The sequence below is a fragment of the Dipodomys merriami genome, unplaced genomic scaffold (assembly GCF_024711535.1).
Source record: "Dipodomys merriami isolate MVZ:Mamm:240054 unplaced genomic scaffold, mDipMer1.0.p SCAF_35, whole genome shotgun sequence".
Classification (NCBI taxonomy): domain Eukaryota; kingdom Metazoa; phylum Chordata; class Mammalia; order Rodentia; family Heteromyidae; genus Dipodomys; species Dipodomys merriami.
Window position 1 is genome coordinate 12,190,933 of NW_027205048.1, and position 22,594 is coordinate 12,213,526.

At 38.1% G+C, this 22,594-nt stretch overlaps 1 protein-coding gene across 8 annotated transcripts in view; it reads right to left on the minus strand.

Moving 5' to 3' along the window:
* Ate1 (arginyltransferase 1) overlaps positions 1 to 22,594 on the minus strand; it is a 106,319-nt gene that overhangs the window by 76,996 nt on the left and 6,729 nt on the right. For 4 of the 8 annotated variants that reach the window (XM_069988193.1, XM_069988191.1, XM_069988196.1 and 1 more), the window contains exons 4-8: positions 20,731 to 20,834; positions 16,188 to 16,442; positions 13,633 to 13,862; positions 10,979 to 11,107; positions 908 to 940 (exon numbers count right to left, since the gene is read on the minus strand). In XM_069988193.1, coding sequence (XP_069844294.1) covers positions 908 to 940; positions 10,979 to 11,107; positions 13,633 to 13,862; positions 16,188 to 16,442; positions 20,731 to 20,834 — 751 coding nt within the window. Of the gene's footprint in view, positions 1 to 907; positions 941 to 10,001; positions 10,131 to 10,978; positions 11,108 to 13,632; positions 13,863 to 16,187; positions 16,443 to 20,730; positions 20,835 to 22,594 lie in introns of all 8 variants that reach the window. The other 4 variants (XM_069988199.1, XM_069988198.1, XM_069988195.1 and 1 more) reach the window with 2 other exon arrangements.

The window sequence follows — 22,594 nt, forward strand, 5'->3', positions numbered from 1 at the left end:
AACCTCCCCACCTCAAAGGGTCACTCTTGGAAGTTCCACAATTCTCAGAAAAATCGCACCACCAGGCATACACCTCTCCCCACCTTCTCAGCCCTGAAACTTTGCATTGCCCTAGGCAGAACCTTTTGCCTCAATTGCCTGATTTTACTTCCTTGCTGGACTATACTTAAACCCTGGACCCTACCCACCCTGCCTTCCAAGCTCCTTGTATATCCAACTGCTCAGTGGTACTTGGCGCCCCTCTCTCCAGTGATGATTAAACCCTGGTCTGATCTGTTGAGATCTCTGTCCCCTTTCTTCCCTTTTGTCCAGTTGATCTTTCCTAACAAGAGTGATAGAGACACTACACACTTTCAAGTGACATATGTATTCCATCTACCTACTGGGAAAGAAATAGTACTTAATAGGTGAGTGCCATTATATAACCCTAGCTCCTTGGGAGGCCTAGAATGTTGAGATCAAGGTTCAAGGTCAGCCTAGGTGAGACTATTTCTCAACAAAAAGTTGGATGTTGCAGCACAAGCCCAGGAAGAAAATGGAAATCCTATCCCAAAAGTAACCAGTAGGAAACATGGCTGTAGATATGGGTTAGTGATAAAGAGTGCCTGTCTAGCAAGTCTGAGGAACAGTGTTCAAACATCAGTACTGGAGGGAAAAAAAAAAAAAAAGCAAAAGCAAAGACAAAAAACAAAGTACTTGAAAGGGGGCAATGACCAGATATGAAGGGATCTATAACGTCTAACAAGTTTTACTCAATCAAAAAGAGCTGCACTCAGCCCATTACAAATACTAAAAATAGGTGTCCTTTGATCATTCCTAATTATTAAACAAATGCCTAGTGAAAGAGACTAAAAGTCCTGCTAATCAATTAGCAATTCCACTACCAAAGTCAGAGAGTGACTCTTACCTCCAAAGGTGAGCTGCAAAGGAATCTTGTGAACTGCAGTCAAGTTCATATGGAATCAATTTCACCCCATAAATGGACAGTAAGAAAGAAAAAAGAAGAAAAATTGTTACACAATTTTCCAGTAAAAGCCTGTAAAGCAAAGTCTATACAAAATTAGTGTTTTCATACAATATATAATTGATTCACAGATATAGGAAGGTTCAATTTAGCCCACAATAGGTACACAATTATTTCAAACCATTAAAATATACACGCATACCTCTCCTGTTATCTGTATAAAAGCAAATAAAGCTGAACAATTCATTCTACAATATTTTACTTTTTTAAGCTTTATCTCACAAACTCTGTAACATTATACCTTTAAGAGAGCAACCTTTCCAACCTAACTCTCCCAGGCAAAGGCTAGTCAATGCCCAAAGGGGGAGATCATTAAGCATAGGGGAGCCAACAAAATGGAGAGACAGAAAAAGCAGGACCACAGGGACACAGGGAAACCCTGTTCTCTGCTCTCTTTTCTCAGTCCTATACTCCCTCCCTGTTTCCTCTCCCTTCCTCTCTGTCCCTCTCTCTTCTACTGTTCTTGTATGGCACATACACACGCTTACTGAAAGCCACCGGTTAATAAGTGCAATATACTACTTGTCTCCCAGCAATTAAGTAAATAAATTTGTGGGGTGAAGGGATACAAACTAGAGAGAACCCCTAAGTTGTCTCTGAAATAAAGATTGTTAATCTAACTTCATACATGTATATCATATGGTGACTCACAATGTCTTCAGATTTATTTACAGAATCAACATTTCAGATGCTGTGCCCCTGACTTTAATAGTAAGGTACTGAAGTAGTCTAAATTTCTCCCCTTCTGGATCTGCACACTGACTAGGATCCTGTGCAGACAGGACCATTTCCAAGTACTCCTCCACTTCCTGACACAACAAAGCTGGCTTTTACTCACAGAACGTCCAAATAACTCATCTTCTCCTTCAGAGATACACACTGAAATATTTATCAATAAAAGGACATCATGTCTACAACGTCCTTCTACCTGCCCCAGAGAAGAATGGGGGTAAATTTAGAGATAAAACAAGAAATGTCCAGGATACTCAAGTACTAAGGTAGAAAAAAAAACACACAGGGTTCTTACCTGATTATTTCTACTTTGCACAAGTTTAGCTTTCCAAAATAAAGTTTTAAAAATACATCAAACATGCCTTTTCCCAAACTAAGTATACCAAATTTCATTAGTACTTAACAATCTGTGCAATTAAGTAGCTTCATCTAGATAATTTAAAATACCAAGACTGCAGTAATTATTTAACCAAGATACAACTGGATTATGATAACCGCTAAGAGAACTTTCTGAAAGTGCAAGATATTCCAAAATATTGTTTTCCAAATTCTGATATAAAACAAGATAATTTTATTGAAATTGAGAATGCAAGTTTACAATCAAGATTCTTTTACAAGTGCCCAACCTAAAACAATTCCTATTTGTCCTCCTCAAATTGTAAGAGGCCAGTTGAAGTACTAGCCAATTTTAACAGTAGAGAAAAATGAGTAATGTGTTATTATTTTAAAAATCAGAAATTTGATATTGTAATGTTTCTATATGCTTTAGCCCTGTAGACACTATGTTATACACATACTTTTGAATTTACAAGCAGCTCAGTTCAGTAGTAATTGGTGCATCAATTAAGTAGCAAAAGAGAAACATAAACACTATTAGCAAAAGAGAAGCAAACACTATCTAAAAACCTGACATCACCTTGAAGCTCCAATAACTTACATACACCTTTGGCATCAGTAACATTTGTGTCAAAGCATTTTCAAAACAGAGCTAAATAGTTATGTCTTGTTCAAACTGCTAAAATATGAAATTCACAAAAATTTTCGATCCTAAAGCAGTAAAAATGGAATTCCAAGTCACAAGGTATGCATTTAGACTATTCCAAAGACATGAAAAAGATTCCAAAAACTACTGTTTGCTATCCTTCATTTCACCTTACTGAATCGGTCATAATGAAAATACACCTTTCATTATGTTCAATACAAACACTTTGAGAAAGAGTAGTTACAAAAAAGTTAAATATAATTACAAAATCATATCATATATACACTTAAACTGACAGCAGAAATAGATTGCTTGCAGTATAATTAAACTTTCCTTGTTTGGGCTAGTCCTCAATAGGTAGCACTGTTCACCTGACAGGTCATTACCAGAAGGTCATAAAATGTGAAGTTCCTCAGATTTAATGGCAAAAACAGACCCAAAACACAAAAGGTAAAATCAGAAGTGGCTCATAGCAAGATTAACCTGACCGCAGGAGCTTTGTACTCACTAAAATGCGCTTAACTCACTGTGGAGAAATTTCTCAACAAACCCATTCAGGAAATTAAAAGCAGCTTTACTTATTAAAGGACAACTGTCAAGGGCTTCTGACATCATCTGAATTTTCCTTTTGTTTCTAACTCAAGTTTGACAACAGTATTTCCTTATGGGTATTTTATAATTTGGCAACTACTGAGTTCTCTCTCTCCAGATGTTACTTAAGAATAGTCCATTCTGCTACTCGTTCATTCAGTGGTGGCTCACTGGCCTGCTCCATTCCAAACACTCCTCTGGGCACTATTACAAAGTGTATTCTATACACTTTGGATTTCAGTAATCCAGTATCGCTAACTTATCAAAAGAAGAGAGAGCCCCAATAAGAGGAAAAATCCAAACATCTATTCCCCTTCCATTGCCAGTCTTAAGAAATCACAATAAATCTTCAAATAATGCCTTTCACATGTTATGTGTGGTATAATAGGATACAGAGTCAAAGGAGTATTAAAATTCTTGGGGGGAGGGGAGATGGGGAAGGGAAGGATTATTGGGAGAAAAACAAAGGAGTGGGTAATAATGTTTGACAAGAAATGTACTCATTACCTTACTCATATAACTGTAAGCCCTCTGTATAGCATCTTTATAATAAAATAAAATTTAAAAAAAATTTTAAATACTAAAATTAACCATTGACAAACCAACTTAGTAGTTCTGAATATTGCTTTTTTTTTCTTTTGAAAGACTGATTCTAATCTAATATTAAAGTTTAAAACAAGGACTAGGGATATAGTTCTGTGGCTGGCAAGTTTGCATGAAGCCCTAGATTTAACCTTTGCACTGAAATGAATTAAAAAATAAAATGTGACCTCTGACTTCAAACAAATGTGAGTTAAAATAAGAGGGACAAGAAAAAAAATTGTAAATGTGAGAGTCTTGTTTGCTCTTGATGTTGGTGTCTCTGATATCCCAGTATGTATATACTCATCCATATTCTACTTACTAAAGTTAATCAGCCATGTACAGCATAATCCTTACAACAGACCCCATGTTTACAAATGAGGAACCTGAAGTAAAAATGGGAGGAAGTGGAATTTATTTAGAGTCACACGGTACAAAGCGGGTAGCTAAGATGCCAAGCAGAAAGGACTAACACTCTTAACTGTGAAGCTCCTTAGCTTCCACGTCACTAATACTCTGTCCCAACCTGCATGCAATCATACCTGGTACCAGCCCAGATAACTTTTTCCTAGGCACATTGGGTCTCAGGAAGATGAATCATGCAGAATGAGTACCTACCTCATACCAAACACTCCATATCTGACATCTAGTATCTCATTTTGTGGCCTCATTCCTCTACTTGGAGAAAACAACGTGATTATACACAAATTACCTGAAATACTTATTGAGGTCAAGTACCAAGCTACTTCAGAACTTCACTCAGCCAAAAAGAGAGCTCCAGAAGAAAATAGTAGGTTAAAATGAGGAAAAATTTACAATGCATATATACTCAACTCACAGAAGGATCCCTTAAACTCCTTTTCCCACTTTAATTCTTGACTATAGCTTTACCTACAAATAAATTTGGTGATCTAGTTGCAATTTCCTCCCTTACATCTAGCTTTACTTTTTCTGTAACAACCCCTGCCAACTTACTAATTACTATCTCATTATGCTTATTGTTTAATGACTAATTCTTTAATGGGTGAGGTTGATTAGAGATAGTCTTGATCTGATGTATTAACTGATTTTCTAACTGTACCAAATGCCTCTCAACTAACAGTTGGCTGTCTAGAAGAGGTGTTCAATATGTATTTTAAGACACCTATCAAGAAACCACAACTTACATGAGGAGGGTGTGCAAAGAATAAGGTAGGAGCAGTTTACATGTGTAAAAACAGAATGAACTTTGTTCAAACTGTTTGAAAAAGGGAGTAGTGGGGTAGGAGAGTGACAGAAGGGGCATGGTTGATTTGGATACGCCATATGCAAGTTACAGCACAGCCCATCTAGTACAACTAATATATGCCAGTAAAAATAAAGAAACTAAGCCAGGCACCAGTGGCTCATGCCTGGAATCCTAGATACTAAAGAGGCTGAGATCTGAGGCTCGTGGTTCAAAGCCAACCTGGGCAGAAAAGTCTCTGAGACTCATCTCCAATTAACCACCAGAAAACCAGAAATGGTGCTCTGGTTCAAGTGGTAGAGCCACTGTCAGGGACAGAGCCTAGGCCGAGTTCAAGCCCCACGACCAACCCCTTCCCCCCAAAAAAAAATTAACAACAAGAAAGCTAAAGGATGTAAAGTTACATACAATAGTAACCAGATGGGGAAAAAGTTGAGGCTAAGGGCCCTGGGTATCCCAAAATTCTGTATCCAACACAGAACATTACTTCTGAAAGGACCAAGGAACCATTATCCACAGGCAAGTCCTGTTTAGCATTCTGTGTGACCTGGAGGAACACAACACACCATGGGAAGACTGTCACTCTCAATTACTACAAAATATAACATCTTAGCAATAAAGACGTTTTCACTATCTGCAAACCTGCTTATGCTGAACACTCCATCTACTGGTGAAGGTTATTCTACATCAACTACTTAAACCAACCTCAACTTCTCATGGCAACTCATGGTGAAAAGTAAAAAAGCTGAATTTTCTAGACATTGTCCTGTCATGAACCATCACAATCCTTAGGACAAACTTCTTAATTCTCCAAACAAGTGAAGTTTATTTATGGAATTAACTAAGCTAATGTTGTATGATACGATGATTTTGTGACCTGAGAAAAATTTAGGAAATCATTAACCAAAATTTTAAGAAAAATGTTCCCAGTCCTATATTTAACTACAACCCTTTGAATCTGCCTAAAAAGTAACAGTATGCTGGGAATTCCATAGTCCATTTGCTCCAATTAATATATGCAAAATATATATTGTAGTTTATCCACTATCAGCAACAAATGTTTACCACAGACAATGAGAAAGATTCCACTATGTCCTAACATAGGAGTATTTCTCGTAAAAAGTGGCTTTGGTTAAATTATATAGATAATTGCCTAAGCCCTCTACTTTATTAGCCACATGTAGTTTAGTGGTAGAGTAAATGCCTAGCATGTGTGAGGCCTTAGGTTCACTCCCTACTAAACTCTACACATCCCCTCAAAAATTTTTTTTAATTTCAAAATTCTTCCTTTTTTTGGGGGGGGGGTCCAGTTGTGGGGCCTGAACTCTGGGCCTGGGCGCTGTCCCTCAGCTCTTCAGCTCAAGGCTAGCGCTCTACCACTTGAGCCACAGAGCCACTTCCGGCTTTTTTCTTTTTGCTTATGTGGTGCTGAGGAATCGAACCCAGGGCCTCTGGCATGCAAGGCAAGTGCTCTACCACTGAGCTACCTTCCCAGCCCCAATTTCAAAATTCTTAGACCCTACCATCATGCAAATTCAACTATATAGCAGAGTTAATTATCTGTAAAATAGCACATATCAAATGTGATTGGTCTACTTGCATAATTGAAAGAGAATGTCAGTTCTTTGATACATTGAACAATATTCTAAATATAAATTTTTGTTACTTCATATAAAGACAGAGTAGAACTACTAGGAGAAAAGGGAAGTTGAAAGCTTTTTTAGCTTAAGTTCCAAAAAATACTTAAATCACTGACAAGCAAAGAATTACTTCTAATTAGCAATTTAAAGCTTCAATGCAAATTACTTCTAACAAATGATGAAAAGCATTTGTCCACTCCTTGGGCTGTGAACACAGGAGCTACGTCACCGACACAGAGAATCACAAACCTAGACCACCACCTGGTGGCCGGAGTGAGACACAGCCCAGCATTCCACCAGCTCCTTTGTTGTCTCCACAAGTCAGCATGGGACCTTTCCTCTTTCTTTTCCAAATCAATTGCTGAACTGCATATGCTTGAATATAAGATGACTTATTCCATTTCAAAAGCCTCGTGTCATGAAAGAGACTATGGAGGGACTTCATTAATGAAAGGGTAAAATTTGGGGGTGGGTGTATACAACATGGCCCTTCGTGTTCTAGAATAAAGACCTGCAGGTCATTGGAAAAAAAAAAAAAAAAAAAGGATGACTTATTCCGAAGTATCTCTAAAAGTAGAGGTCTCCTAGATTTCAATCTATCATAGAAAGTTCTAAAAGTTTAATCTTAGAAATAGTGCTTTCTAGGAAGTAACCCTAATCACATTTTAAATTCACATTACAAATCAGCAACAAGAATGTGTTTACAGGTAAAGGGTCATGACATTGGGGACCTGACTACCATAAACACATGATGACAAGGACGACTGACTGACCAAGCATGGGAGTGATGAAGCAGAGTGTTAGCCATGCTACAGTTTGCTATACTATTAACCCAACCTGTGAAGGCTTCAGACTTTCAGTCGAAGTTTTTAAAGTAAAATATATAATTTAATTTGTCTTATTAGCCCTAGGAATTTAAATGCAACATAATATGTGAACTTTTGTTTCAAAAAAAGCTTAACTGGGGTTGGGGATTTAGCTTAGTGGAAGGGCACTTCTCCAGCATAAATGTATGTTATACTTTCCTCTCTTTGCTGATTTAAGAAGTAACTGTAAAAATAGCATGTATAAACTTGTATTGCTGGAACAATAACATGAGGGAAATGAATGCCTTCGACAATGGCATCAGAATGAAGGTGGAGAAAAATGCAACTATACTAGAGCAGGGGAAATGATACTAGAGGTATCTTGAAACCACAGGAACTAATGGGAATAAATGGAGAGTAAAGTTAGCTAAAATTGCTGGGGTTACTGCTAGGAGAACAATTAGTTCTAATGTGATAGCATTCACCTTTACCCACCAGCTCTCAGTGCCACAGATTATTTGATAGCATAAAGATCAACTTCTGCATGGAAAATCCATAAGCAAAACAAAAAGATAAAAGCAAAACAAAAAGATAAAAGATCAAAAAGTCACAACTTTGATCACAAAAGGCTGTATCTGTAATACATGAAGAATTCCTGCCAAGTCCTAGTGGGTTATGTGTATAATCCTAGCTATACAGGAGGCTGACATCTGAGAATCCCAGTGTGAAGCCAGCCCAGGCAGACAAATCTAAGAGACTTTATGTCCAATTAACCAGCAAAAAGCAAAAAAACAAAACAAAACAGAACCATGGCTCAAGTGGTAGAGTGCCAGCCTTCTGCAAAAAAGCTAACTGGAACATAAGGCTCTGATAACCAGTATAGAGGGTTAAAAAGAAAAAAAAAAGAATTTCTTAGGGGGAAACCCCACAACATTTTTGAGAAGAAAAAAAAATTATATACATATAAATGTGTGTGTGTGTGTGTATATATATATATATATATATGCTAAGTTTATAGAAGAAAAAAGCAAACAGTCTCTAAATCTACAAAAAAAAGTTTAACTTCACTTATAACAGAAAAAATGAACATTAAAAGCTACACAGAAATTTAATTCCCATTTATATGGCAAAAATCCCAAACTTTTATGAAATGCTCTCACCCAGGCCATAAAGGAGAAAGCATTCTCAAAGACTGTAAGGCAAAATGGAACAGCACCTACGTAAAGGATTTTGACTAGAAATCTGGATCACACATAGAAAATGCAAAAACTACATAACAAGAACACTTACTACAACACTGACAAATACCAAAAGACTAGAAAAAGCCAAATGACCATCAATAAAGTCTTATCTGAAAAATTATACTAGGATATACAGTAAATTCGGTGGGAACCCAAGGCCCAGAGCAAATTATAACTGGCTGCACATGTGATGTTGTATTTGAAGTATGAATGATACTGGTGAAAAACTGGCTGAAAGACACAAGTTTATGAGTGTCTGACCTTTCGAATTAATTCCTGTCAAAAGATACAAGTCCCTATATGTACTTACCTGAGTGAGGAAATTCCTGGATCCCTTACTGAAACTGCTTACGTGCTTCCTGACTTTTGTCATCAACCTCTTGGAATGTGCCCTTTTGTCTATTTCTCTGTAACCCCCTTAAGTTTGCCCTGGGCTAATTTGAATCTATAAAAGCACATGTTAGGGGAGAGAACTTGAGCTTAACTACATGTCGATTAAACTCATTCCTCATGCCACAGGCAGTAAATGGAATATTAATTAATAAACAATATTCTGAGATATCACTGCATTGTTATTTCTTCATGGTCAGAACCTTCCTTCTATTTATATCTTCCACACACTGGAAAGTATGAGATGTGCCTCATAGGTTACTTATATATACAGTAAGTATAAACAGTGTATCTGATAGATTATCTCAATATAAGAAGAGGGAAGCCAGGCCTGGTGGCTCAATACCTATAATCCCAGCTACTTATGAGGCAAAGATCAGAAGGATTGTAGTTCAAGGGCATCCTGGATAAAAAGTTTGTAAAATCTCATCTCAATCAATAAAGCTGTATGTGGACTCTTGCCTGTCACTTCAATTATGTAGGAGATATAAAAACAAAGATGGTGTACCAGGCTGGCCCAGGCAAAAACATGGTACTCTACTGAAAAGTACCTAACCAAAGAGGGCTGTGAAAAAGTTCAAGTGGTAGAATGCCCACCCAGCAAGTATGAGGCCCTGAACTGGTAAGAACACATGTTGAATTTACAACCCTTTTTTTTCCAAATGATTATAATGTTCACATAGAAAGTGTCATCAACTGTACATAACAGATTAGCAAATGGCATAAGGTTATATACTGTGCTCCTTCCCAATCTGGTCATCAAAAGAAAAATGTTTAACAAACAGTACCTCAGTCTTCCCACATTCATCAGGCAGATCCTGGTGTATGGTCATTTGATACTTGACATATAAAGAAAAGGATTGGTTGAAGGACGACTTGAACTCTGGGTCCTCAAAGGAGACAGGTACTAACCTCACCTTCAGAGCAAGGAAAATAACAAGCAAATGCTATTGAACCAACAACTCTTATTATCTCAGGATATGCTTCTGAAGGTGAGGCTAGCGTATGATCTCCACAAATCCCCTTCCAAAGCTAAGTGGTGGAATCCAAAATGAAACTCCGGAATGGCTGCCTGGCACAGAGCCTGAGAGCTAACTTTGCACCAATTTGTAGGAAGGCCTTAAACTCAGAAGGGTCTAGACAGCCTGTTTTCTTTTTTTCTCGTTTTCTCTATCCATCTGCTGTAGGTTCTGTTGCTATGATCATGGCTACTACTTTTGCTACCTCTACTTAATATATATTAAGTGTTTTAAGGGTTGTTTTTTTCCCCTTCTAGATGTTTCTTGGGTTTGATTTATAAAATTATAAGCATGTATCTATTAAAATGCTGCATTGTCTTACTTTTCTAATCTCATTCAGTTATGCGTGAGTAGCACATTAACAAAGAATAATTTAGATGTTACAAACTCTTTCCCAACATGATTTTTAAAGCATGGGCAAAGCATGCTTACCAGAAAAATATACATTTTTTCTAACAAGTGTTTAACTTGGAGCTCTATCAGTACCATGCAAATAAGTAAGTCCAAAAATTTCAAATAGAGATCATTTTACATGTTGTTCTCCATTTTGAGATTATTTATGACTGGCACTTGACATGATAACAAGTAAAATTTGCACTTTCAGAATGTCCGTGAACTCACAGAGCTCTCAGTCCAGACAAGCTGTAAACTGAACATAAAGTGTAGCACAAATAGACCAAGATCATACACAATGAAGCACAGGGAAGGTTCTGCTTGCACAGAAAAAGGACAACTGGCCTGCTGACCTGGCTCACAGTTGGTTTATCAGGTGGGTCCTTGTGAATAACCATCTGGTAACGTTTATAAACTTGGTAAGACTCCTGAAATGTGGCTTTGAATTGAGGACTTGGTGGAGATGATCTCACCACCCTCACCTTCAGAAGGAGTTAAAAACAAGGCTCATTAATTCACTCATTCATTCATTCTGTACAACAGGCATTAGCACTTACTCTCATTCAAGACAAACTAATTGCAATAAACCATGAACACATAAAAATTATTTTAACATAAAAAGATCATCTAGTTAGTAAATTTTAAAAAAAAGCTATTTTTGCACGCTATAGACTTCTTAAAAAGACAAAGGAGACTTCTTCCAAACTCTGAAGTCTCTTCTGATGACTAAATTATGTAAACTTTTTAAAACTGGCAAGATCCTCCCTGATCAGGTAAAACATACGCATTTTTACTCTTTAAATATGGATATATACAATTCGTAAACTCACCACTAGTGAATCAGTAGGGAGAATTAAAAATAAAAATTAAATATAAAAATATAATATAGTATAACATATAAAAATAAGACTTAAAAACATATATACATAAACATAGACATATATATATACACATATGTATATATACATATACATATACATATATATATGTATATGTTGCATTCCCCACCCCCATTTCCCCAGTTGAGGGAATTGAACTCAGGAAATGGGCACTGTCCCTAAGCTCCTTTTGCACAAGGCTAGCATTCTACCACTTTGAGCTATAGCACAACTTCTGGTCTTTCTCTAGTAGTTAACTGGAGATAATAGTCTCATGAACTTTCTTGCCAAGGCTGGCTTTGAATTGCAATCCTCAGATCTCAACCTCTTGAGAGGCTGGGTGAACTACCAGTGCCCAGCCTTTGTGACTGTATTTTTAGGACACTATTATTCATTATTACTAAACATACAACTGTGTAAGAATTTTTCAAAAAAAATTTTTAAGGAGGGGGAAGTAGTTGTGGACGTGGGAAGGAAGCAATGGTAGGGAGAAAACGAGGAGGAGGCAACAATGCTTGATAGGAAATGCACTCATTACCTTGCTCATGTAACTGTAACCCCTCTGTACAGTATTTTTACAATAAAAAATGTACAAAAAAATTTTAAATCCCTTACAAAGTGTCCCTACTTTGCAACATAGTTAAAAGTGAAGACTCTAGAGTTGGATTTCCTTTGCTCAGATCTTATGATGTCATTACCTTGATCAAGTAAATTAACTTCTTTGTGCCTTACTTTTCTGGTATGTAAAATGAGAAGTTTAAATGTATATTTGTACACAGTATTGGCTAACACCTATTTTAACAATATATTAATTACTAGCCAGTTAAAATGTATTAGCAAAACAGTAGAGTAAATCAAAATTAAGTGCAATACAATAAATATATAGCTAGACAGGTCATGTGTGCCACAAGGAACATGACAACATCCTGGATATCACTGAATTGAAAAAGAGGAAAGTCACTATGAAGCATGATTGATTTTTTTGAATAAGTTACTGTTTATGATCAAAAGATAAAAGCCTAGTCATAAAATATTACAAGTAGTTTGTTCAAGTCTCTTTACAATTCTAGTAGAGTCAATACCAAAATCAGAGTAGCAAGTTGTTAAAATAAAATTTGTATCTGATAATATGTTTACAGTCCTTAGGCTTAGAATGCATCAACATTAATTTTTAGTATCAAGATTTACATTAAGTAACATTCTTAAAAAATACTAAGTTATCAATTCAAAAGCATACAAATTACAGATCAGATGAGAACATTTGTAAACCACTATGGTTACTATTTTAGGAAAAGTTATGCATTTGAAATTAATACTAAGAAATACAATTTGATCTAGAAATTTAAACCAATTAGAAAAGCAGAGATTTAGCTATAACAAATACATTATATACCTAATTGATTAAAAATACTTAATGCAGATGATTTCAATAGTGTAACCTATAATCATTAGCTAATTCTGATGTGGCACCTTGCACAAGCCACAGAGGTTCAAGAACAGAATATGTAACAGATAAAACTGATTTGCCTAGTGTCATCTAGTCCTGTCCTACAGAAACTTATCTTTTACTATCTAAATTTCTTAAATAAAATATTAGAGAGTATTTTTAACTTATTTCTAACCAACGGATACAAAGTATCCTTTGTTGCTAATGTTGCTAATGACAGATTATAGTAGCCAGTTTCCTAGTATATTTGCAAAAATCTCTTTTTAAAAATGTCTCAAGCTGGGTGCTGGTGGCTCACAGCATGTAATCCTAGCTACTGAGGAGGCTGAGATCTGAGGATCAAGGTTCAAAGCCATCCGGGGCAGGAACGTCCTTGAGACTCTAATCTCCAATTAACTACCAGAAAACCGGAAGTGGCACTGTGGCTCCAGGGTAGAGCACTTGCCTTGACCTGAAGAGTTCCAGGCCCAGAGTTCAAGACCCACAACCAAAAACAGAAAAAAAAAGTCTCAAATAACAGTTACCTTAGTAAATACAAATGCTATTCTGTCCCAATTCCTTTTAGTTAAAACATCACAATTCTCTTTAAGAAAATATCAAATGACAAACATAAATTCAAAGAAAATAAACAAGGTACTAACAAAAAATGAAAACTAGAACAATCCAAAACCTCCACCAGTACCTCTAATTTGTGTGATGCATTCTCTGGTAAAGATTCAAAAATTAAATCTTCAAGTGATTTGGGCTGGTTGGATTTAGTCTTTGATGGGAACAAAGATGGTGTCTGACCCTGAGCTTGGAAACTCTCAAATGCTCCATCTGGGTTTTGTTGCATGAGTTTTAACCTTTTCCTTTCTTTCCGGATTTCCTTTGCTTTTCGACATGGAGGCTTGCTCAAATCAGCCCCTTTGCCTATGAAGAATTGCAAAATAGTCAGTGACATTTGGCTCCAGAACTGCTTTTCCAAGCATCTCATAGAGACTACAGAATAAATCCACAGAATTCTAACAGTTCACTTAACTCTGGTAGAGATGTTTCACAATGTTCTGGTATAAAGCTCTATTAATCTTAAAATTCTACCTTAGAGAGGAATTGCTGAAGAAAGCAAATAGTCACAGAAACTTTTAAGGCAGTTCTTACTGTTGAGAATCTTCTACTATTTATGAGTACAGTTCTAGTACACTAGTCAGATGTGGTGGCACAGGACTGTAATCCCAACATTCAAGAGGCCGAAGTAGGAGGATGGTTAGTCAAAGAGCTATAGAGTAAAGGACATATAGCAAGGTCCAACTCAATCTAAGAGGTTTGCTGTTAAAGGCCAATCTGGGCAGGAAAGTCCATGTGACTCTTATCTGACAAAACAAATGGAAAATAAAAAAAGAAGTAAGGGAAGGGAGGGAAGGGCAGGGAGGGGAAGGAAGGGAGGGAAGAAAAGGAAGGAAGGAAGGAAGGAAGGAAGGAAGGAAGGAAGGAAGGAAGGAAGGAAGGAAGGAAGGAAGGAAGGAAGGAAGGAAAGGAGAGAGGGAGGGAGGGAGGGGAAGGAGGGAAGGGAGGGGAGGGAGGGAAGGGAGGGAGGGGAGGGAGGGGAGGGAAGGGAGGGAGGGAGGGGAGGAAGGAAAAGTCTCCAAGATTCCTACAGTTTAAGACAGTCTCCAAGTACTAATGAGAGATATCCTTAGGGAAACAAACTGCAAAAAGTTGTGTTTTCCTTTGTTTTTGTCTTCTGTGATAGTGTCTATATAGATCAGACTGTTTTAGAACTTGCCATCCTCTTGTCTCAGCCTCTAGAATACTAAGATTATAGGCTGTAGTTACTAATAATCTCTCCTTGGATCATTTTCTTAACAGATGACAAATAATTCAAAAATTATCAAAACCTCAGTTTACAAAAAAATATTTTGAAAAAGTCATAATCATAAGGGGTGTGTGTGTATGTGTGTCCCATTTAATGTTGAATATTTTTACACCTAAGTCTTTGGTAACTAAGAGTATAGGAAAAAATTTTACTTTATTAAAGATGAAATTAAGCATTAAATTCTCAGAACATTAAACTAAAAATTATTATAATTACACTTAAAAGTTAATGAAAAATTAAGAGTTTCACAATGTCTATATTTTGGACAAAATATCAATTATTATTAATACTCTCACACTACCATATAATAATGCTTATCATACCTTTTCAATAACAAGATTAAATTCTCAAACCTATAAGTCTATAAGGTAGTAAAATGAAACTCTTACAATATTTGTATTTTGGGAAAGTAAGACTAATATTCCAAGTGTTTTATAAGTAGTAGATGCGTGCGTGCGTGCGTGCGTGCGTGCGTGCGTGCGTGCGTGCGTGCGTGCGTGTGTGTACATGTGCCTGTACTGGTGCTTAAACTCAGGGACTGTGTACTGTCCCTTAGCTTTTTCCAATCAAGGCTAGCACTCTACCACTTGAGCCACAACTTTAGTTCCAGCTTTTGGATGGTTAACAAGTCTCACAGATTTTCCTACCTTAGCTGGCTTTGAACCTCACTACTCAAATCTAAGCACCCTAAGTAGATAAGGCTGTAGGCATAATCCATCAGTGCTTAGCTTTGCACAGTAGTTTTTTTGTTGTTATTGGTCATAGGGTTTGAACTCTGGGCCTGGCGCTGTCCCTGAGCTCTTCAGCCTAAGGCGAACGCTCTACCACTTGAGCCACAGTGCCACTTCCAGTTTTCTGGTGGTTAATTGGAGATAAGAGTCTCATGGACTTTCCTGACGGCTCATACCGGTAAATCCTAGCTATTCAGGAAGCTGAGATCTAAGGATCGAGGTTCAAAGCCAGCCCAAGCAGGAAAGTCCTTTAGACTCTTATCTGCAATAAACTACCAGAAAACTGGAAGTGGCACTGTGGCTCAAGTGGTAGAGCGTTCACCTTGAGCTGAAGAGCTCAGAGACAACGCCCAGGCCCAGAGTTCAAGCCCTGGGACCAACAAAAAGACATAATCAAAGACAGGTCTGGTGTACATGCCTACACTCCCAGCACTCAGGAAGCTTAGATAGGACGATTGTGAGTTCGAAGTCATCCTGGAATACATAATAAGACTATCTAAATTCCTAATAGTAAGTTATATAAGGCCAAAATCAGTGCTACAGATTTCATAGACAGGTCTATCTTCAAGCAGACAGCAGAGCCCAGGAATTATAATGAGTCACACTAAAAGAACAGACACTAATGTAACATTAATAACAAATGTTTCTTACCTGGCTTAGGAACTACATGAACTTTAATCGAATGTGACGGCTCACCAGAGCCCAACTTCTCTTCTATAGCTTGTGAATTAATTAATTCCTTAGAGTCTTCTTTCTTTGAAGTTTTTTCTTTCTTCTTCACTTCACTCTCTAGGCTTTCTTTTAGATCATCACCAAGTGTTTTAAGATCACACTTTATATCCAATTTATTTATTAATGCAAAGTCACCTGTAACAGCATCCTCCATTGCAGAATCCATGGGCTCATCTACAAACCAGAATCAAAAAAGCCCATCAGCCAGGTCATTTGACCCAGTCCAGAGAAGCAGAGTACCCCTATTGTCCATGGTGGCAGGGACAGCTGGGTGTCCACCAAACCCACTCTCTTGCTTCCAAAGCACAAAGCTACAGAAGAGCTATGGCACCCTGGCAAGAGAATAGGTTATCAGTCCCTATGCATGTTGGGAAGAAGCTCCCCACATTGGAAGATAACATACGTAACATGTGGGCTGGGAAGGTGGCTCAGTGGTAGAGCGCTTGCCTTGCATGCCTGAGGCCCTGTGTTCAATTCCTCAGCACCACATAAGCAAAAAGAAAAAAGCTGGAAGTGGTGCTGTGACTTAAGTGGTAGAGTGCTAGCCTTGAGCTGAAGAGCTGAGGGACAGTGCCCAGGCCCAGAGTTCAGGCCCCACGACCAGACCCCCCCCCAAAAAAAATACGTAACATGTCTACTAGTTTTTCACTTGTTTTAAGGAAAAATTCAAACCTAGGATTTCACCCTTTCCCCTCCCCACTGTCTAGAATATGAAAAACCAAAGCCATCTTTACACATCAAAATTGAGGGAGTCCCAGAATGGCTTTTGAGCACAGTAGGGCAACTCGGGACCCATACAAGACTGTTATGCAAGGAAGGAATACACCACTATCACTGATCAGTCACTAGATTTCCATGTTTTCCTCTTATCTATTTAGGATGTTAAAACATCAGTCCAGTGAATTAAGCTTCAGATCCAAAGAACTCAGAAGCCCACAAGTCAAAAATGATCCAAATGTAAAATCTAAGTTAAAACAGTCAACCATCAATTTACAAATGAACTGCATCCTCAAATGTTATCTGCACACCCTGAAAACATTACAGGACAGAATAGGAGAAACTCTAGGGCTCCTTGGCACAAGCTGAAATTTTCTTTTTTTTTTTTTTTTTTGGGTCCGGTCGTGGGGTCTGAACTCTGGGCCTGGATGCTGTCCCTCAGCTCTTCAGCTCAAGGCTAGCACTCTACCACTTGAGCCACAGCGCCACTTCCGGCTTTTTTCTGTTTGCTTATGTGGTGCTGAGGAATCGAACCCAGGGCCTTGAGCATGCAAGGCAAGTGCTCTACCACTGAGCCACCTTCCCAGCCCACAAGCTGAAATTTTCTTAATAAAGACCCTGAAACACAACAAATCAAAGAAAGGTTGGACAAATGGGATTGCATGAAAGTATAGAGCTTCTGCATGGCCAACGATATAGCTAGCAAGATCAATAGAAAGCCCACAGATTGGGAGAAGATCTTCACTAGCCATACAATGGACAAGGGTCTCATAGCTAATTAGAACTCAAAAAACTAAATCTCCCAACAACAAATCCTCAAAGAAACAACTGCCTGATAAATAAATGGGCTAAAGACTTAAAGAGAAACTTCTCTGCCGGGAGCCACGCCTGTAATCCTAGCTACTCAGGAGGCTGAGATCTGAGGATCATGGTTCAAAGCCAGCCCAGGCAGAAAAGTCCGAGAGACTCTGATCTCCAATAAAACACACTAGAAAACTCGAAGTGGAGCTGTGGCTCAAGAGGTAGAGCAGTTGCCTTGAGCTAAAGAGCACAGGGACAGTGCCCGGGCCCAGAGTTCAAGCCCCACAACCAACAAAAAAAAAAAAAAAAGAGAGACAGTCTTCTCTGAAGAGGAAATAAGAATGGCCAATAAACACATGAAGAAATGCTCAACTTCTCTAGCCATAAAAGAAATGCAAATCAAAACAACATTGAGATTCCACCACACCGCAGTTAGAATGGCTATAATCAAGATATCTAATTATTTAACAGATGCTGGAGGGGATGTGGCCAAAAGGGACCACTACTGCATTGTTGGTGGGAATGTAAACTTGTTCAACCACTTTGGAAAGCAGTATAGAGGTTCCTCAAAAGACTCCACATAGAGCTCCCCTATACCCAGCAATACTACTTTTGGGCATTTACCCGAATGATCACAAACAAGGCTATTCTAAAGCTACCAGCACAACTATGTTTATCACAGCATTATTTACCATAGCCAAGATATGGAACCAATGCAGATGCCCCTCAGTAGATGATTGGATCAAGAAAATGTGGTATATATACACAATGGAATTCTATGCCTCCACAGAAAGAAAGACATTTCCCCATTTGTTAGGAAATGAAAAGACTTGGAAAAATTATATTAAGTAAAGTAAGCCAGGCCCAAAAAAACATAGGTCCCATGGTTTCCCTTATTTGCAATAATTATAGCCAGGCGCCGGTGGCTCACGCCTGTAATCCTAGCTACTCAGGAGGCTGAGATCTGAGAATCCCAGTTCAAAGCCAGCCAGGGCAGGAAAGTCCGTGAGACTCTTATCTCCAATAAACCTCTAGAAAACCAGAAGTGGCACTGTAGCTCAAGCAGCAGAGCGCCCACCTTGAGCTGAAAAACTGAGGGATAGTGCTCAAGCCCAGAGTTCAAGTCCTACGACCAACAACAACAACAAAAAAAACTATATATGTCTAGGTCAAGCAGAAAAGGTCAAAAACTATGTACATTTGACTATGTAAGATGATGTTTCTTTCTTTTTTTTTTTTTTTTTGGGTCCAGTCGTGGGGCCTGAATTCTGGGCCTGGGCGCTGTCCCTCAGCTCTTCAGCTCCAGGCTAGCGCTCTACCACTTGAGCCACAGCGCCACTTCCGGCTTTTATCTTTTCGCTTATGTGGTGCTGAGGAATCGAACCCAGGGCCTCAGGCATGCAAGGCAAGCGCTCTACCACTGAGCCACCTTCCCAGCCCCTGTAAGATGATGTTAAGTGAAATGAAGCCCAAGACAGGGACACAAGTGGTTTTTTCTTTCCTGCTATTGTTTTTAACATATTTATAATGTACTATGTGATTTTTTGTTTCTTTGGTATGTTCTTCCCCCACAGTAATAACCCCCGTTTTCACTGTATTTCATGTCAGTGCCCTGTATCTTGTATATACATTTTTATAATTTGGGGAGGGGAAGGGAAATAACAAAATGCTTTAACAAGGATATAGGTTGACCCATTGTAACAATGAGACATACAAGACACTATGTTGAAAACAAACTTTACAACTTGGCGGGGTGGGGGGTGGGGAAGGAGTTGGGGAAGTGGGGAGGGAAGGGATGCTAGGAGAAAAAACAAAGGAGGATGTAACAATGCTGGATAGGAAATGTACTCATTACCTTACTCATATAACTGTAACCCCTATGTACATATTTTTACAAAAAAAACATAAAAATGTTATCTGCACATTAATTTTCAACTTTGCAACATGATTGCTAGATACCAAAAAACTGTATATTGACAACAAACAAAATCAACTAAACCTACAAAACTATGTACATATAATAATCAAAACTGCACCAAAATTCTGTGATTTCCAATTCTGTAACAGGAAATAAACCTCTAAAGCTACGTATTTTGACCTCTTCATTGCCTCCAGCTTGGCCAAGTGTTTTCCAAGTTGTCCTGAATCCTAGTCCATTAAGGGCTTCCATGCACTATACATTAAGGTGAAGAATTTACCTGCCTTGCAAGGCACGATACCTACCTCTAAGTACATAAAGCAGTGATTGGGACACGGAATATATTCAAACATTACTTGTGAGATGAGTCAATGAGCAAAGGCTAGGGCAGGAGGTCCCCAATGTCAGGTGTTTCCTATGACTAGCACTCCCAATTCTTACACTCATATTTAAGGTACTAGTTATAGAAAAACTTTAAAAAAAAAAAAACACAAATACTAATCTGGAAAAGCAAAATATCTAGAAACAAAAGTTAATTAAATGCTACTATAATTCATAATTCAAGTTTATCAGGTAACTGAGAAACACAGGTTCAGACAATATAATGTACTGAAATAATGCACATGCATACACAGAAACCCTAATACCGATAGCATTCATGGGGCTTGTTCAATCCTGTAGACCTTGCACCTAAGCATTGCTTTCTCCAGAGATGAGAGGACTTTCTATTTAGCTCATGGGGACATAGCTAGAAGCAAGTGAGATGAGTTATTAAGCTATTTGGAAAACAAAAATTTCAACACCATGCAAGAAACCCCAAATACCATCCAAGGCACACAGAATGTCTTGGCAGGTATTCTCTGTACCCAACTTGGGTGCCTGGAGAAAGCAATGGCAGTGCTAGTAGTACCGCAGCACCAAGTACAGGATGGCGGTAACCCCTTTGTCTACGTTAAGTGGTATAAAAGTGATACCCTTGGAAAGAGAAGTTAAAGTAAACAGATTTTAGAAGTGGTCTCATCTTACCCTCACAATTTCCTTTGGAAACCTCCCCTTTCACCAGAAACTTCAACATTTTTTTCAAAACTTTCTTGTGAGATTTTGATGGCTGGAACTTCAAAGGATGGCACCTAGAAAAGCATAACAATAATTTTTTAAGTGAATTAAAGCTTTGAAAAAGATCAGTTCTGGGTAGAATCTAGCACATGGAGGCAATCTCATACTTGGGATTTTTAATGTAGTCTCTACTCTGACTCAAACTCTCAATAAGCCTACAGTTGAGGGAGAAAGCAAAAGACACAGGCACGCACGCACACACGCACGCACGCACACACACACGCACACACACACGAGGGATATTTGTACATCCATATTCACTGCTACACTATTCTATGATAGCCAAGTTATGGAAACAGCCCAGATGCCCTTCAATAAGTGAGAGGGTCAAAATATATGATACATATAAACAATGGAATTTTATTCATCCATGAGAAAGAATAATAATGTCATTTTCAAGAAAATAAGATGGACTAGTCATGTTAAGTAAGCTAACTGCATATGTGGAGGCTAGATCTAAAATATAACTGAATGTGATACCATACCAGACTAAAGAAGGATACTCTTAGGGGAAGAACCTAAAGGTCTAACTATGAAATGTTAAAATGAACATTTAAAATAATATGTATCAGACTGGTGCTGGTAGCTCACACCTGTAATCCTAGCTACTCAGGAGACTGAGATCTGAGGATCACAGGTCAAAGCTATCATGAGCAGAAAAGTCCCTAAGACTCATCTCCAATAAACTACTCAGAAAAAGATAGAAGTGGTGCTGTGGCTTAAGTGGTAGAATGCTAGCCTTAAGCAAAAGCTCAGGGACAGCACCTAGGCCCTGAGTTCAAGCTCTAGAATTGGCAAAAAAAAAAAAAAAAAAAAAAAAAAGAAAGAAAAAGAAAAAAGAGGGAAAAAAGAAAGAAAAAAGAAAAAGAAAAAACTATCAAAATGTGTTCTAGAAAATGGAAGTGAGTTTTTTTGTTATAGGTGATTATAGTGGTGGTGGTGATGTTTTTGCTTTGGGTTTTTTTTTTGTGGGGGTGGGGGGTGGGGGAGGGGGGACTTTTTTAGGGGAATAGTGAAAGTGTATAGAAAGGGAGGGAGAAGGTAAACAAATGCAGTCATGCTATTCAGTATACACTATGTGAAAAATGATCTATGTAACTTATGGCCATGGATGGAAGGAGGAAACTGGAGGAAAGCTAAAGAAGGGATGATATTGTCCATAAAAAGAAATGTACTCATTACCTGACTTATGAAATGGTAACCCTCTGTACAACACTTTAATAGTAACATTTTTTTATTGTAAAAATACTGTACAGAGGGGTTACATGGGCAAGATAATGAATACATTTTTTATCAAGCATTGTAGCCTCCTCCTTTGTTTCCCCTTCCCATCCTCTCCCCCAACCCCCCACCCAATAGTAACATTTTTTAAGGCAACTGATTTATCTAGTTTATATACACTGAAAATGAAAATGAATACACTCAAAATGTTGTTTATTTTTCTTTTCTTTTTTTTTTGTTGGTTGTAGGGCTTGAATTCAGGGCCTGAGTGCTATACCTGAGCTTCTTTGTGCTCAAGGCTAAAATAAAGCATTCTACCACTTGAGCCATAGCACCACTCCCAGTTTTTGAGTGGTTAATTGGAGATAAGGAATCTCACACAGACTTTTCTGCCCAGGCTGGCTTTGGACAGCAATCCTCAGATCTCAGTCTCCAGAGTAGCTAGGATTACAGGCATGAGCCACTAGCGCCCAGCTTTATTTTTCACATTTGCTCCAGGGAGGGAGAACCTTAAATGGAGGGAGAGAAAATTCTTCTCTTTTAAGGTGGAATG